Below are 18,695 nucleotides of genomic sequence, written 5' to 3'. Positions count from 1 at the left end.
GATTAGGAGATCAATACCCCAGATTGTCAGGACTAGAGCTAAGTAAAGTAGAAAATGTTTTCCCAAATCAGCACGGTATGGGACATGCAATCTATCAAAACATAAAGACACCAATGGCATGAAGTCATCTAATAAAACAGTTGGGGGGGGGGGGTTATGGTAGGCTCAGTGGTCCTACAAAACCTATCAATCTCTGTGTAGATAACCCTGATTACCTTTTCGTTGATAAAGCGGAGGACATGTACTGTGTAACTGTAATATGTCATTACAACAGTGTCTATAATAGTGTTTATAGCCTCCAGTGGCTAGTGGAGAGGAGCAGACACACTGTATTATCACACTAGCAGACAGTACTATCTTTCTCAGTTGATATTTCCCGAACGGGTCTCCTACCAGTTGTCTTGGTGTGTGCCGTAGTAGCTGGTACTCTTGGAGTAGCACGTCCGCCTCGTGATGTCCCAGGTACTACAGAGACCACTGGATCAGCCGCTTCATCAAATGACACGCTCTAAATTACAAGTGCTTCAAGCAGCTCAGTGAATTATAGTTCATCACTTGGAAAGGCTTCCCACCACCAGGGCTGCTACTCGTATCAGATCTGCCAGGTAGTATCCAATTAACACCCGGGCCAGAATAATCAGATTGCATGTGTAAGGGTCTGGTATAACTCGCTTATTGCTTCCATGCATCTTCTGTCAGAAGGTACATTTGTTGCTGCTACATCAAAGGTCTGGGGATGTAGCACTTTCTTCGTGTTTTTCTACTCTGCCGCCGCCTGCCTTGGGGTTATATTTCAACTTATTTTGCATCACAATGATGAACCTCCTCTGTCCTCGACAATTTAGCAATCTTGTCCTGTAGGTGTGTGTAACTAACACAGATGGGGGGAGAATAAAATCTTGTTTTCTTGTTACAAAAGCATGCAGTCACCGAGGGTGTTTGAGTAAAAATGTGCTGACACTTTTTTTTCTCCTCCTTCTCCAAGAGTCAACAGAAGGTTTCTTCATGAATAATAACAAAATGTTTTTCCGCTGTGATAATTTTTTCTCTCCTATTTTGAGATCCTACCACTACCAGGGGGAATGCAGAGCAGATAGATATTAATACATGTAAATGTAACATACCATCCTCAGCCTACGTTTCCTACCTTATCCACCAATGTCTCTGTAGCCTTTTCTCAGTGTTCCGTGTTCCAGATGGAGGACTATAGTCAGATGAATGTTAAGAAAAGTGGCGTAGGGATATTTTACTGTGATGAGATGTATGGCGGCGACCTTTAAAACAGTGACACCCTCAGGATGGCCCAGTGCCCACAGTCTGATTGGGAGGCAGATCTGGAGTCACTAAACCACGAAGAAAGGCAAGAACCAACATCATATTTATAATACAGCTCCTCTCATCCATAAAACCAACCTGGAACAGTCAGTCATTTAACACGGTTCAGAGTTCAACCACTGTACTGTATGTTCATATCAGGTGGATTTGGTGGCATGATACTTGGTGTCATTACCGTTAAACTGCCTTAAAAACATGACATAGTCTTGGTTGACGCACTCCTTGACAACATTGCATAAAAGAGAAACTGCTTTCGAAAACACCTGTCACGGCTCGGGTTTTGCATGGCTGATGGTTAACCGTCAACTACTAGAGAGTCAGGGAAAGTCAACGAGGGAGGGGCTAGAGAGTCTTCCTATGTCTTTTATGCTAATAGAGCTGAGGGGCAAATCCAATTTTAACCTCTGGCACTGATCTATTGTCTGGGTTGCATAATCTGAAGAGGCATGGAGGGTCTAGCTAGCTACTCCACCACGGGGTGTCTTTGACACACAGAGTGAAGACCTCCTTTGTTAATCTACAGTGCGGTGCGATCACCTCGTTAATGCGCCTCTCACACCGTGTGTGTGTGTGTGTGTGTGTGTGTGTTGGGCTCGATCAACCCTTTCCAACGGTCTTCAGAGGAGGTCATCAAATCACCCCCAGCTTCTTTATGCTGTGCTCATCAATGTGACATGTCCTACCACCACGGCAGCCCCTCACTCCCCGACACGCACACGCTAATCCAGCCCATATACAGCTGTTTACTCAACCCTCCCCCCCGAAAACACCTAACGTGCCTACCACACGGCGCGGCACCATCGTTATTCAGCGCACACGTTATACATGTGTCACCGTGCCAGGCTTTGTGGTGTACCCAGCGTGTTAAAAGGCACATACGTCCCAGGTGGAATGCAAAGGCTGCCAGGGACCAGCCCACATCAAGGGAGGAGGGAATCAGACAATAGAAAACAAACAAACTAACAAGAGCCTTATCGACGGCGTCTGACAACTTGAGATGGTGATTTGGTTCGGGAGAACAATTGTCAGACTGCAAAGGCCTCGGTAATCCTCCCTTCCCTATTCGTCATCTCGCCCGTCTCTTTATTTGTATTCCAAATGTCAGTGTATAAATGCGTTCGGGGAGATAGATATTGCCACAGTGAGAGGGAGGGTATAACAGTAGAACAGAGACGAGAGGGTGTTGTGTGCCTTGGGAAATCCTTGTAAGCAGCATGGCGAAGGCGAGGGGATTTACTGGGAGAAATAGGTGTTTATTGAGCGCTCCCATGGGCTTACCGGGTAATGATAGACCTGTCACATTACGCAAATGTGGAAAAGCAGCTTGTGTCGCCACGTCAACACCGCGATGAACCACCGGATAGAATTAGACAGGCGCGAGCCTTTAGCCGTTAATACAAGTAATTAAAATTGCAAGCTGATGCATTTATACGCTTGTGTACTAAATAACCTACAGTGTATTTGTCTAACCCTGCTCTTAAATACTGGAAAACGCTGGGATTTATCAGTGACTTAGAATCGTATAAGCAATAAGCAGACCTGTCACACTAATATTAATCCATTCCATGTGTCTAGCTGCTTTAATAAGACAAGGGGATCAATTTCTCTGATACATGCAGAGGAACACATGCAGTTAGTTTTGCTAGTGACTCAATCAAGACAGGTACTATTGAAGTGATGACGATATGGAGCTTTTTGGCCTTGTAATCCAGGTAAATAAAGCTAGATTGTTGGGTAAACTCAATTGGAAGATCGGCGATACCGTCCCATAAAAGTGTTCCATATGAAAATGTGACAGTGTTATTGCGAATCTCTTGGGTGACGTGGGCCCTGAATTAGCATACACACTGTACTAATTATCGTGCGTTTTGAAACGATCCAAATATTCATTATTAACAATAGAAAGACAAGTCAAAATGGCGGACTCGAAAATAAAACCGTACAGCTTAAGCAACATTCAAAGCAACGTGGTGTCGAGTTGACACAACGGGCTAGCCTACAACGGGCTAGCCTACTACCTCTCTACAAAGACTTTCTGTCCGGACAACTTAAAACAAAGAGGTGAAGACGTCAATAAAGGACGGATCAACAGATGGATTAACTAGAGTCACTACACGCTGCTCACACGGCGCCCGATTCATATTGATTCATATCGCTAACATGAGGAGAGGATGGGAGTAAGCAAATGTAAATATTCAATATTTACCATTCTCTGCTGTTATTAGAGCCCGTGGATCGGTCATGGACCTGCTGCTAGCGCTATCACAGAGACTTACCCCCCCATCTAATACTATTCCCCACTCCTCACAAGTATTGCACAAGTACAGCAATTTGCAGATCACTCACTGGGTTGTGAAACCCATTATTTTCTGTATGCAGTATACCCAACTGGTGAAATGCTATGGACCTAACAATACTGTATAGAAATAGAGAATAGAGTGCTTTTGTTTGATAAACAATTAATATCTTCAAACTGCCAGTAATGCTAATTTCTTTGCGTGAAACACGACAGAAAAATGATCCATGAATGAATAAGCCTGATAATATTAACACTTCTCGACACAGGCACATTTCCTCGACTTGAATTATTTAAATGAAAAAGAAAGTGTGACGACGGGCGGCTTGAACCTTATCTTATCGCCACCATGTAATGAGGTACACAGGAGTGTGACTCCAATTGAAGGTGTCGCCATTGTTAGACTCCGTGAAAAATGTTAACGATGAGGTTAAAGCCAATTTTTCACCATCTCTCATTAAATGCACAGGGGTAGTAATGAGGTAAACCAGTGCTCCTTGATAGCACTTATTAGCCGAGTGGAGGGCACACACTCTCACACTTCAATTTTAACCCCCCCCCCCCAAAAAAAACGAAAACTTAAGAAGCAGTCGCAGATGTCAAGGGGCTTACATAACCATGAAGCTAGCATAGCAAATAACCGTCTCATTGTTGACTAAATGAGCGGAGTGATAGATCCTGTGTGACTGTGGATGGAGAGAAGGAATAAACAGGAATAAAGGAGAGAAGAAGAGGAGGAGTGAAGGAAGAACGGAGCAGATGACGCAGTGTGACCTGTGACCTTCATGCAAATCGCTGACAACCAAAATAGACAGTAGCTATGAATCAATAAGGCAAAATGAGCGTTGAGGAGTTCAAAGGACAGCTACTTAAAATGGAGTTGCCTTTAACAACCCCTGGATTCAACCGGACGTGTTGTGCAAACAAGTCCCCTCTGGATCTGGTGGCGTTGCAATAGTATGGATCAATTGTGGAAAATGTGTTGAGATCCTCGACGTCGCACTTCCTACGTCTTCAACTTGGAAATATCGTTGCGTTCCATTCCATACAATAACCTTTATCTTCACACAAAGAAAAAATACTTCATAATACTTTATCGTCTTTAACACCCACCCTAATTCTATTACATCTGGTGAAAGATCTAAAGAATAAGACAATGTGTGGAGATTTGACCACCGAAAGTTGGAAAAACAGAGGCTGACAAATCGATTTGTTTCTTTGTGTATAAAACAGCTTGCTTTGCTCTGAGGACAGGCTGTCCCAGGTTTGCGAATTCCAATGACAGGTTCCAGAATTGCAATGCCAAATCAAACACACTTGTGGAGCAGAGGAAATCTTCTTTCCGAGACAGCATGTATTATGGATGGATTTAAGAGATTAGTGACCATGCTGCTCACCTGCAGTGGACGCTGTTTGTCGTTGTTCTTTGGAGATTTCAGGCCACTGCCTGGCTGTTGTAAGAGTAATTGCCTCGCTGCTTGTAGGGCCTGGAGAGGAAGAGAGAGAAGAAAACATGGATAGGGAGAGAGAGACAAGGGGGAGAGAGCAGGGAGAGATAGAGATGGGGGAGAGACAGGGGGGGATGAAGAGAGGGGGAGAATTACAGAAGAGAAAGACAAAGAGAGAAAAAAGAGAAACATTAGATTTCTTTGGGATGACAACCAACCACAACATCTGAAAATATTAATGAAAGCTATTAAAGTAGCCAAAATCTGCAAAGAAATATTATCCGATATTTTCAGCGACAGAGATCCATTTTTGTGATAATTCACACAGAGCCATGATCAAGGATAAATACAGTTTGTCTAAAGCACCCTTGAAGAGGCGGTTGGAGAAAAAAAAAGCAAGGCATCAGTAGAATTGACCTGTCTAGTGTGTGCTCAACTGAAATACCCACTTCTCGGCAAATTACTAGTCCATTTGCATATTCATAATATCAATTTGAAGTAGAGGCAGGCGATGTGGAGTGTTCCTAGAAGCCGTAATTAAAGTTGACAAAATCAACATCAGATTACCTTTGGAGTGAATTAACTAGGAGGCCAGGTTTAACACTATGCATTAACGCTGCTTATGCGCATGAAGGGAGAGAGAGAGAGAGAGAGAGAGAGAGAGAGAGAGAGAGAGAGAGAGAGAGAGAGAGAGAGAGAGAGAGAGAGAGAGAGAGAGAGAGAGAGAGAGAGAGAGAGAGAGAGAGAGAGAGAGAGAGAGAGAGAGAGAGAGAGAGAGAGAGAGAGAGAGAGAGAGAGAGAGAGAGAGAGAGAGAGAGAGAGAGAAGCCCTTTCTCTGCCAGATGAAATTGGCTCACATGCTGTTTACATATGGCAGAAAGAATTATAAAAATCACACTCCGGAAATGTTAAACATCTATCATCAACACCTAGACATGACTGATAGATTTATAGACAGGCTTGATTTGCCAGACACTTTCAGGGTGCGATGAGAAGATAAAACCGAAGCCCGTGTAGTGTACTGGGTGTCTGACAAGTACAAAACTCATAGGTACGATGGCTACCTACTCCTCCACTGCATCAAGGCTACATCTGACGAAAGTCAATATGCCAGAAAGACCATTGAGAGCAGCTGGCAGCAGCATACTGTAGAATAAATATCCTTCCAACAAAAAAAAAACAGACGCATACAGTTAAAAACACAAAAACAACACAACACCTTCACAGGTGTTTATTTTTGAGCGAAGGAGAAGAAGAACGGGAAAAAAAAAAAAAATCTCCTTCAGATGGAGTGACACTTCTTCCTCCCTGAGAATCATGGGGCCTTGTTTTATTTCCTGCTGCTTGCCAGTATCCATGACAACAGCTGCTTTGACAGGATGTGCATATGGCACTGCACTGCCAGCTGGTGTGAACAATGTTTGAACTAGTACATTGAGATGCTGAGCAAACAGGGGGGAGAAGAGAGAGGAAGAGAGACAGACGAGAGAGGGAGAGAGCGCAAGAGAGAGAGAGAGAGAGAGAGAGAGAGAGAGAGAGAGAGAGAGAGAGAGAGAGAGAGAGAGAGAGAGAGAGAGGGACAATAGTGAGATGGAGAGAGGGAGAGAGAAAGAGAGAGAAAGAGAAAGAGAGGGAAGAGCCAGAGAGAGAGAAAGAGAGAGGGAGCGAGGGTTGCCACGTCTTAACCCTCTGGGACGGCAGCCATCCCCCTGATCAATTATGAAAAGACAGAGCAAGGGGGCTGGGGCTGGGGCTGCCACAGTCTGTCTGCTGGAGGCTCACAGGAGCCAGACGCGCTGAACCAAAGTAAACAAACACAATGCAGTGGCGCTGGGTTCTAACTTGCATTGATCCGTCTACCTCAGAAAGACGAGCCTCAGATTCAGCCTCAGCTGAAACCCACCAGTGTGATGAGCCATGGCCTTAAACTTCACAAGAAAGAGACAGAAGAAAATCACCAATATCTACCAGGGCTGGCAGTACTACCTCTGTCACTGTTTGTCGGTCTTTCTACGCTTTGCTTGGGCTTTTAGAATGAGGAGAAATTCAGATTTGTTTTCCGATTTCAAATGATGTTCGCATTCGTGTGACGGAGCAACTTTCCCGGCTTCGAGACTTCCAAGAAATCAGTGTAGTACTGAAATGTGGCTCCAACGAATCGAAATTTGACAGCGAATTGGGCGACTTTCTGAAACCCAAGTCCAGCAACGATGCCTGATTCACAACACGGTGCCAAACAGAACCACTACCGAGTGGCTTGGGTTGGTTTGCCCTCTGTAGTGTGAATCAGGCAGCCTGGGAAGGCTAGGTAAATGGCTGATGGATGCCGCACAACAATTGGCACCAGGAGGAAATGTTTCTCTGTCCTTGGAATCAATACGGACTGTTTTCTGCTGAACTGTAGAAAAACAAAGACAAGGAAGTCACTCAATACAAGACAAGGGTCAGAAGTAAAGAGGAGGCGAACAGGACAGGGAATGAGCCATTTTAATGGCGCTTCCGATATCGGCCCTGACAGCGTTGCGACTGGGAGTGTACAGCTCAACTCCATTCAAGCTCATTAGAGGAGAACTCTGGTCACAAGCTAGGATTGTACTTTTCTCACGCACTCCGTATCAACACAGCCCCGCTTTCGGAAGCGGCGCGGGACTTTGCGATGCCTTAAAACTGACGGGAAAGTCATCGGTGCAGCCGAGGTTACGTTTCTCCTACTGTCAGTATTTCTGAATATTCAGTCGTTACTGGGGGAAAGCAGCTATCCGATTTCACCATCCATATATACTTGGCCTAACTCCACACACACAGAGCTCTCTCCCCCCTCTGACTATACAAAGCAGGCATGCCAAGAAAAGTCATCAAAAGTTTTTGCTGAAGATTCGCGACGGCGCGCAGACAAAACATACAGAGCTGTCCTCCTATTTAACCTGGGTTGCCATGCACGGAAAATGACATCTCCTGTCTGTTAATGCACACACTGTATAAACAGAACAATGTCATGCATTCTTGAGACAGCTGTAAGGGGCCTGCGAAAAGAGCTCTGGCTCTAACATAAATAACAAGGCACTCAGAACGGCATATTTGATGTTGATATCCATCGCTGGGGATAGAAGACAAAAAAAATAAACACACACACACACACACAAGGCTACGGCTCCACCGACTGATCCTTAGGAAAATAAGATTCAGCCCAAATGGATGTGGTGTAATTGGTTTCAGATAGCCAGGTCAGGAGAAATGAATTCAGGCAACTATTATGCGAAACGGAGGGAGAAACTAGAATGTTTACACAGGCGCTCCCCCCTGCTACATGAATAGGCGTGCAGAGATCACTGCAAAGAGGAGAGAGACAGACTATAGAAACATATGTCAGCCATATCTCCCACTCCCCCCCCCCCCCCCCCCCCCCTTCATTCCACAGCCTGTGTTTAGACTTAATGCAGAGAGGTAATAAGGAACACATCACAATGCACCTTTGTGAGGGGTGGGGTGGGGGGCATTCCAACATCTTAAACAAGCATGAAATACATTAGCGGCTCGCCATGACTGGCCACACCATTACAAATCGACAGATTGCTTATGGTGGCTGTGTTTTATGTTAGGCCAGGGAGAAATAAGTCATCTGAAGGAATGCCACACGTTCCAATACGTATACTAGTGACTGTATGAAATGCACCCTGAAATCAGAATTACGGTATGTCAAAAGGAACCGTGACATTGTGTTTGGATTGGGTATGTCACTTCCTGAACTGCACAGGTGGTGGACGTTCTAGTCATTAAAGAATGTAGAGTACCTGTATGATGCTACTTCCTTAGTGTGTGTGTATATGTGTGTGTGTGTGTGTGTGTGTGTGTGTGTGTGCGTGTGTGTGTGTGTGTGTGTGTGTGTGTGTGTGTGTGTGTGTGTGTGTGTGTGTGTGTGTGTGTGTGTGTGTGTTACTAGTAGGCCCCATCCTCTGTGCAGAGCAGAGGGCTGCTGTTCAACAAGACTCTGTCATCCAGAACATCTCCAAGCAGACATGTCCAACTAGACACCAGACCGTGGGCTTATCTCCACTTACCCTCCCTTCACTGCTACCGGGAAACACAACTAGAAAACCATGGAAAACGAGGCACAAACAGTTTAAGCTGAACAAACAAACAGGGGCTGATTGGATTGTGGCCTGCTGGCGGTACGGCTGCAGGAGATAGCATAGGAGGGCCTGAACTACACAGCAAAATATTGACACCACATTGCGTTATGTAAGTGGATTCAGGGTAGAACAGAGGCTTAGGCTTCCTTGGAGGGGCTGGCGGGATGAAGGGGGGGGGGATAAAACATTGTACACAGTTCATGAATGCAGAAGTGGATGGACTTTCACGAAAACAAGCAAAGTGTGACCTGGTACCGTTGTAACGATGGAATTGGAATCTCGTTGAAGTCTTTCACTGGATCAAACAGGAAAACAGACGCATGAATGACATCTGCATACAAAGTGTGTTGTATATTCTGTACACAAAATCGTCCAATTAGTCTGACACAGGACCAAAGCCTCTGTCTGGTTGTCTGCTGTATCCTCCTATTGATTCCCCTAACTGAAGTGACTTACTAGCAGGAGTAGAAAGATTTGTATCCCTTTCATAAAAGGTCACCCAGAACAGTAATGCACCAGTGGCTTCAACAATACCTGGCAGTGGTTCCCTTATCATCCCCCAGCTCCACAAAGCCATTCCAACACAATACAGGGGGATTCGCCTGCACTCTGCTTCACTGCCTCCTCAGAATAGAAACCATTACGGGAAAATAACGACACCCTTTCAGACTGGAGTTACAGAAACAAATTGTCGCAGAGTCAGAGTACACAGAAGCATGGAGCGGAGAGCTCGACTAAGGCCCAACAAACAAGAGGTAAACAAAAGTCAGTGAGTTGGTGGATCAGCATCGGAGGGAAGGAAGACAGAGTTCACACAAATAAATCATGCCATTATCTCATACTTGGGAAAAAAACAGCTTTTTGTGGAATCAGAGGATAGTGTTTTTCTATGGTTATTGTGGAGACACACACACACACACACACACACACACACACACACACACACACACACACACACACACACACACACACACACACACACACCTGAGCAGTAGAGGAGAGGGAGAGGATGTGGGAGTAATGAGCATTTTTATGTACGAGTCAATAAATCAACAGAGTCTGTAAAGGTGGAAGGAGCTAGAGCAGTCCGTTGAGAATCTGCTTCAGCCACAGGACGGAGAGGCGAGCTAACCAGCAGAACAATGGGCTTCTGTGTGCTGCTCTGCTCTGCTTCCTCCGTCTGGTGCCACGACTCACTACTAACAGAGCTAAAGTCTCTCTCTCTCTCTCTATTTCTACGTCCGTTTCTCTCTCTCTCGTTCTACGTCTGTTTCTTCCTCTCCCTCCCTCTCTATCTTTAACCCCCCTCTATCTCTCACTCGGTAATTCTCTCTCTAAGAATTCCTTCAATTTATTTCTTCTTTCTTTCTTTCCTTCTTTCTCTCTCCTCCTCCCTCTCTCTCCTTGTTTATTGATCCTCTAGATTAAGAATCCCAGGGCGAGGGATTGTAACACACAAACAATGGAAATGATTTTGGGGTGTGCTTATTTGCCTTCCCCTTGCATCTATTTGGCCTGTGTCTGTAGACAATTATGCTTCCTCAGCCCCAGACTCAGGTGCTAATAACGAAGGACAAATAGAATCATATGTGTAAACTTCCCCCTCTGATGAAAATTTATATTAACTTTCTGCCACTGTAAACAGAGCCGGCATAGCTCAGCCCTCCCCGGTGAATTGGAAGATGAATTCAGTCATTGCTACCCCAGGAAGCTGTGCACTTATAGGGGAAGGGAGGGGGGTAGAAAATATGGAATCCTGCTCCATTGTGCAACCTCACATTTATTTTTCCAGCTCAGGAGAAAGACAAAACATGGGTCTGCTCAGCCCATCAGCAGAGAGAGAGAGAGAGAGAGAGAGAGAGAGAGAGAGAGAGAGAGAGAGAGAGAGAGAGAGAGAGAGAGAGAGACAGAGAGAGAGAGAGACAGAGAGAGATGGAGAGAGAGAGAGATGGAGAGACAAAGAGAGAGAGAGACTATTCTATTATATTCTATCCATCCGCCCTGGCGGAGAGAGAAACGGTGCCAGCAATAACACACCAAACAAAGCGAGCCTGCCATCGTTCACTGTAACCACAAACATTCATACACCTCCCACCTCCTGCAGATACTGTCATGGATATTCTGTGCAAATACAAGGAAATCTTGTCTATGGAGCGAGCATAATAGTTTACAGTTTGCCAGCAACCTGTGAGGTGAACTTATACACCACGTAAAACACACTGCTGGGAGCGAGTCAGAGAACCACCTGACATCGTTTCGATGCATCTCTTCCCTGTTTCTTCCCTTATGAAATTCTATTTATCCCGCTTCTCTTCTGGTGGCTTTAGTAAAGCCTTCACTTTAAAACTGCAGTATATCACTGGCTTTAGATACGGTGACTCACGGGCCATTCACAGCTCTTTTATCTGCTCGACTTAGGGAAGTCCTTTACAGCTGAACAACTGAAAGCTACCACAATCTACTATGAAAAAGAGAAGAGACTGCCTTTCACTTACACCTGAGGGAGGTGTGTGGCGAGAGAGTGTATGTGTGAGTGTACGTGCGTGCGTGCGTGCATGCCTAGTGTGTGTGTATACAGCAGGGGTGGGCAAACTTTTTGGCTTGGGGGCCACATCGGGATTTTGAAATTCAACGGAGGGCTGCATTTTTTGGGGGACCAATTATTTGTTCAAATCTATTTGCTGGGGCCTCCCGAGTGGCACAGCGGTCTAAGACACTCCATCCCATTGCTTGAAGCTTCACTACAGACCCGGGTTCGATCCCAGGCTGTGTCACAGCTGGCCGTGACCCATGAGGTGGTGCACAATTGGCCCAGAATCGTCCGGGTTAGGAGAGGGTTTGGCAGTCCGAGATTTCCTTGTCCCATCGAGCTCTAGCGCACGCTGACACGGTCGCCAGGTGTATGGTGTTTCCTATGACACATTGGTGCGGCTGGCTTCCGGGTTAAGCGGGCATTGTGTCAAGAAGCAGTGCGGCTTAGCTGGGTTGTGTTTCGGAGGACGCGCGGCTCTCGACCTTTGCCTCTCCCGAGTCCATACGGGAGTTGCAGCGATGGGACAAGACTGTAACTATGTCACGTTGTTCGTAATATTGAGGGTCGGACCAAGGCACAGCGTATGTTGAGTTCCACATATTTTAATGAAAGTGAAACTTAAGCAAATACAAAACAAAATAAAGAATAAACAAACCATGACGACAACGCAGTGCTAACCAGCAACTAAACATAAACAATATCCCATAACCCACAGGTGGAAAAAATGCTACTTAAGTATGATCCCCAATTAGAGACAACGATAACCAGCTGCCTCTAATTGGGAATCATACAAATCACCAACATAGAAAATGAACCTAGAACCCCACATAGAAAATATAAACTAGAACAATCCCCCCAGTCACAGCCTGACCTACTCTACCATAGAAAATAAAAGCTTTCTATGGTCAGGACGTGACAAACTACCAATTGGATACCTAGAAATTGGGGGGGGAAAAGTTATATATATATTTTTTTTAATGTCTTGCAAGCCGTACTTTTCCCCTCCTTGGTATACAGTATATGTGTTGGGGTGTGTGTGTGTGTACATGCCTGTGTGTTTGTCTGCACCCTACCACGTCTTAATGGTTCAGGCACACACTTGATTCACCTGATTCCCCCTTCAAGTGATTATGATCCATCTCCTTTTCACAGTTCCAGATGGCTGAACGTCACACCGTTGGAAGAATACCTACTATTAAATGTTGCATTAAAAGCATCTACAGTTCATTTAGAGCAGGGCCGACCAGTGGAAGAAGCAGTGCTTGGAAAGCAATGGATTGTAGCTATAAACGTGTGTTTCTGAGCGCTAGGGGAAGGCAGAATGAAGTTGTTTTCCGCCATCAGTGTTCTGTTTGTGTCTGTCTTAAATGACGGGGAGTTACTAAGAGGCTCACACACTAAAGTGGACGGCCGGAGGCTACGAGCTTTCTGACTACGGCACAGGAGTGCAGGGAACCTTTCAACGGCATCGACGGAAGATGATGTGTTTGTGCAGGATGTCAATAAGAATACGCATGCCTAAAATGATAAACACACACACACACACACAAGTGCATGCACACACATGCGGACACACACACGCACACACACACACGCACACGCACACACACACACACACACACACACACACACACACACACACACACACACACACACACACACACACACACACACACTACATTGCCAAAACCCTAACCCTTGAGTCATAATAGGGCTGTAAACAAAATCTTATTGAAATTAAAATATGAAATATGAGAGTAAAGCTTCACCATATCCAACTCATTATTACCAATGCCAAAAACAGGCCTGGGCCCATATCTGAATGTTTAATTAACTAACTATCCTTGAGCTTGTTTGCGTGTTTATTCTCACCCATTAACACCCATCATTACCAAATCACCTTGATGCACCCCCTATTGCTTATCAACCAAAGTGGACTTAACCAGAAATTATGTACTGTCCATGAATGACAAGAGCGTCTTTCGTTGGCATTCAGTAGATTGAAACCTTGACTCTTCCCTTCCACAGAAATGGAGCTTTTAGATAACGGGGATAATCAGCTCCAGTGTGCTTTGCTGTAGCCAGTTGATCACATCCCCTCGGAGGCTCTCATGCTGCAGGTCAATAGAGAGCGTCGGGACCTGGCTGGGGCTCAGGTTGTGTGGTAAGTGTTACCTCCAGGGTCGATTAAATGCAACTCTGACCTTAGTTGTAAATGACTTAACCTTAATGACTGCATGTCTAACCCAATAGCCATTGGGCTGAGTGTGGAGCTAGGCTAGTACCGTGTGTGGGCTGGAATATAGAGCGCACACAGCAGTTGTTTGGGCTAGGCTGTTTCTCATGTTTGTAGCCGATTCAATTGGCAGCGCGAGAAGGAATAACGCAGTCCTAAACTTGATTAATCTAGCTTTCCTGACACTACCAACGATGCCGGCTCAAACAGCGAAATAATTAATAAGACAACACTGTGCACTGATTCGCTCACCGCACCTTCACCTACTGTAGGTGACCAGAAAGTGGTTGTTTTCTGTTCGATTACCTAGGTCCTGTGTTGTCATTAGCCTCTATGGGAAGAGCCTCCGGCCCATCCAAGATGCCAGGGTGATGGATCTCCGGGGGCCCAATCTCAATGAACGCCCGGTTCCACCAAAGATCACGGAAGTTAATGGCCACTACATCTAGCCGTGGAGGGCCAATGCATCTCCGTCAACTGTTTCCCTGCTTATGGAGTTTACGCTTTCAACACCTCCTTCTCTGCACGTACCATCCCCACCACTCTATCTCATCCAGTTGTCTTGTGAATATTCCAATTACTCCGTGTGTCTGACCTTTAAGTGAGCTGCGATAGATACAGTTATCTTCTCCTCTCTGACACGCCGCGTCTATCAATCAGTGTCTTGCCTGCCTGCCTGCCCGCGGTGGAGGGAGGCTGGGAAGAGGAGGAAGGCTGGGAGGGAGAGAGGAGGAGAGGAGCTATGGCTCTGGAAGCGCTATCACCACACTGCTCTGTCTAGAGAGTTGTGCATGGTTAAGGTGGGAAATGAGAGGAGCACAAGCCCCATTGATAAAGACGTACACACACACCAGTGGACACATCTGCAGGCATAGACACAAGCCGTCACAAACACACACACACACACACTAACACACACACACACTGGTGGAAAAAACAACGTGAAATATATTTGTTTCAGACCACTACCTGGCTGACTATACCCTTGCTTCCATAAACAAAAGCCCTTTTTCACCGGCATCCTATAACACGCTTATAGGAATAACCTCCTAGCGTGAAAAAAGTCATACTTCTTTAGTTTCATTCTTTTCCTCCCCTATCCAAAGGGCTAATCTACATCTTTCATTGAATCAAGAATGGAGATTCAGGAGAAATGCTTCTTTTTCAATTTCATGCTGAAGTAACTCAAGTTAGTGGATGTAATTTCTCCTAACAAGAAAATGTATCACTGTGTCGCTCACTTAGTGTGTCCATGTGAGAAGCGGGGGCTTTTTGCGTTTTCTATTTTTTTTTTAAGGCTTTGATAAATGTGCCAAAAGCATGATCACTCCCTCCACAGCACTCCACACAAGGCCCGGCACAATTACACTGGTTATTAAAAAAACCTCTGACTTGAATCTACATCAAAAAGAAATGACAGATAATTTATAGCGAAGGAAGGAGCTACTGCATAGAAATATAAAAAAGAGGAAGGGGGGGGGGGGTGATTTCATACTGTAAGAGTCTCAATCCTCAACATTGTTCAGATGATCATGCATTGTATATCGTCGATGCTATTGAACCTATAATGTCGTTACAATTCGTACAGAGAGTGATAAACATGCTGTAATGTTGAAGTCTGAAGTATAGGAAATCGACTGTGAAATTATGCGGATGATAAAAACTTGTACCAAAGAAGCAATATTTCTGCACTCTAACAACATTGACAAAAGCCCATGGTTGACAAACGACAGAAACTCGTTTGGGGTAAAAATGTGACATTCGTGCAAATTACGATTATCATTTTCATAGGGAATTGGATGATGAAGTCCAAACAGGTGCAAGTGAACGCATAAAGCAGCAATATCACTGAAACAATCCCACGCATGGCCAAGTCACTCAGCTAATGTATATTTATCATGTAAACTTCTGATAAATGCATATGCAGAAACAATCAAATCTTCCCATTTTCATTGGTGCCTCGTGCACAAAGACTCAAGCGTGAAACCCAATATCAGCTTAGTGTCTACTCGAGCTTGAAGCGCCGCTACGCATACCACAAAGCATGTTCTGCATATGCTCATAGCCTTCCCTTATCAGGCTGAAACAACGAAGCAGCTTTCCACTGCTATCACTGATCAATTCAACCCCAGTTAAGTTGTCCCAGTGCGGGTAAATAACCAGTGGTTAGGGCCTTGATGAGGATTGGCAGGCTGCTGGGGATGGGGAACAGAGAACAGCTTCATTTAGAGGGTCTGGCTGGTCTGCAAGGCTGGGGTCCTTTGCTGTAGGTCTTCTACTCTTACCTCCATGTGGCCTCCCTTAAACTGGGGTGAGGCCAGACGAGAGGAGGCGAGAGAGAAACACCCAGAATGGCTGATGGAAGTGATGAAGACGTCCGGGCCAGAATGACAGGAGAGGAAATGGAACGGGAACGTCAGCGGCTAAGGCCTCTGGACCAATAAGGGGCGCTTCAAACGAGAGCCCGCTCGTGAGAAAGGCAGACCGTAAAGCCAGAGCTAAGTGACATGTATGTCTGTTTGAAAAGCCTCTTGTGTATTTGGCGAGGTGAGGCCCGGGCTTATTTACTGCGTTTGTTCGAAAGCCCTGAAGAGGAGAAGAGCAGCCAGTTGAGAGAGGAAAAAGGCCCCTACTACATATGTATACAGCGTTGGTTGGGAGGCTGTGGGTGGATGATGAGCGTCCCTTCCCTAAGCAGGCTTCCAGCCACAGCTTTCAGACCATTCACATATTCAGGAGGAAGATTCTGTTTGGAGTCACCTGATAGGGTTCGTACATAAGAAGTAGAGACTGCTAGCTGACATCTGGTGTTTGGTCAATGGATTGTGGAAACTATTGGGGTTAAGAAAAGGGCTAAGGACCGCGGACACTGGAGCCGCCTACTTCTAGTCATCCCCTTTAACAAGATTTGGATCATTTTAATATTTGTTACGGGAGGAAAGGAAAAACAACAACTGCAAGGCAGGCGTTTCGGAGGCTGATGTGTGACTATTCATGGCTAAAGCGGAGAGAAACTGTAATACTAGACATGCTTGTTAAATTCACAACGCTCCAAAGCTGCCTTCTAGCAAATCCTGCCTCTTGGTTGTCGGCTTAAGACGTAGGGCATATGCATATGTGTTATATTTAAGCTCTGTTAAATGGATAGCGGTGTCGCAGGCTATCAAACGTCTAAGCCACTTGCTCTGTGGAATCGCTTGTGTAAGGCAAGCAGCAAACGCATTACTCTCTACAACTGCATCTTTAAGGATGCTTTTTTAACTTCCTCCCCCCCAGCAAACTCTACATCACGAACCCAGGCATTATGTATGCACCTTCAGTGACTGGCCACTCCACCTCGCCGTATTAACGACCTGCTAGTCTATTGTTAGTCAATGACAGGGGAGTGGCAACAAACAATGACAGAATGCCTGTTTCAATACAATTATTGTTAAGGGGTTGAAAAATCTGCGATGCATTCTTAGAGAGACGAAAAAAAGCCATCTGCAAATAAATGATTGTTGGGCATTGAGCTGTAGCAATAGCCGGGGGCTTTACGGATCCAGGACTATGGATCGAGCACTATTTATTTCCCGGTCGTAGGGAGCGGAGCAGGGCGGTTTAGGAGGCATAAAAGGAAATGAGTTGTGAAGTGGCCATTGATCCTGACCTGCACTGGCTGGCTGGGTCTTATTTATAAAGAGAGGTTAACCCTGGCTCTAATCACTGGCTCTAACCTACAGCAGTCCTAGCAGTATTCTAGCACTATGGAGTAAGATGAATGTTGCACTACTACTGTTTTGGATGTAGCCTACACTTACTCTCATCTTGCTAATGCTAAGTACCATAACATCACATAATAATATGGCACCTTCAGAAATTAAATGATAACTTTTCTAGACCTCATCGCCACGTGTTCTCTGAGAGAGTGGCAGCTTGCCATGAGTGTGCGTGTGGGCAGTGACACCGTCGGTGACACGGGGAACACACTCTCCTGCCACCAGGTCCCCCCTTCCTCCCACCTGCCCCTAACCTGCTGTGTTCCACCCATGATGCACCTCAAACCACACGCGCACCGCTCGCACGCGCCCCGCTCGCACGCAACTCCCCTCACAATTGCACCCAGCTGCTCAAGCATAAAATGCTCATAAGTGTTTGTTTCCAGCAGATTTCACTCCTCTCCCTTTCTGTCTCTCTCCTCTCCCCCGCTCCTCCATCCCCATTCCTCTCTCCTCCTCGTCTCTCTTTCAAAGCCTTGCAGCTTGACATTTCCGTGGGTCTCAGGAGACCAGGACGTGAAATGGAGTTACTGCGGGAGCCACACTGTAAATTCCATGAAGCCACATGTAACGTGTCTTAAACACAGATGGACACTCCAGGTTTAAAGCAGGAAAAAAAAAGAAGAAGAAGCGAGGGGTGACTAGAAAGATAAAAGAATAATACTCCTGTTTTGTCTGGGGAGGGGAGCAAACAGCAGCAACGTTGTCCTGTCTGTCATTCACATCCTATATCTTGAGTGTCATCGACATAGAGGGGAGAAGGACGAGTCTATATGTCAGGCTGTATGTGCAGTACTTAAGGGACCGTCTGGGAGATAGTAGTGAAATATTCTAAATTAAATGTATAGTGGGGCATGGAGCAGGGAGGCACGGGCCATCCTTCGACTGTGGACACAGTGATGGAGAGAAAAAGAAAAAGAAATACATAAGACATAAACTGTGGGTTCCTGTCACTTTCT

The 18,695-nt window shown here is 45.6% G+C and overlaps 1 protein-coding gene across 16 annotated transcripts in view; it reads right to left on the bottom strand.

Moving 5' to 3' along the window:
• The window catches only part of foxp2 (forkhead box P2), a 111,435-nt gene that overhangs the window by 39,976 nt on the left and 52,764 nt on the right, over positions 1 to 18,695 (bottom strand). For all 16 annotated transcript variants that reach the window (XM_055938033.1, XM_055938025.1, XM_055938034.1 and 13 more), the window contains one exon: positions 5,029 to 5,118. In XM_055938033.1, coding sequence (XP_055794008.1) covers positions 5,029 to 5,118 — 90 coding nt within the window. The remainder of the gene's footprint in view (positions 1 to 5,028; positions 5,119 to 18,695) is intronic.

Source organism: Salvelinus fontinalis, chromosome 11, assembly GCF_029448725.1.
Source record: "Salvelinus fontinalis isolate EN_2023a chromosome 11, ASM2944872v1, whole genome shotgun sequence".
Lineage (NCBI taxonomy): Eukaryota > Metazoa > Chordata > Actinopteri > Salmoniformes > Salmonidae > Salvelinus > Salvelinus fontinalis.
Note: the sequence above shows the minus strand (reverse complement) of the source record. Positions and strands in the feature narration are given on the sequence as shown.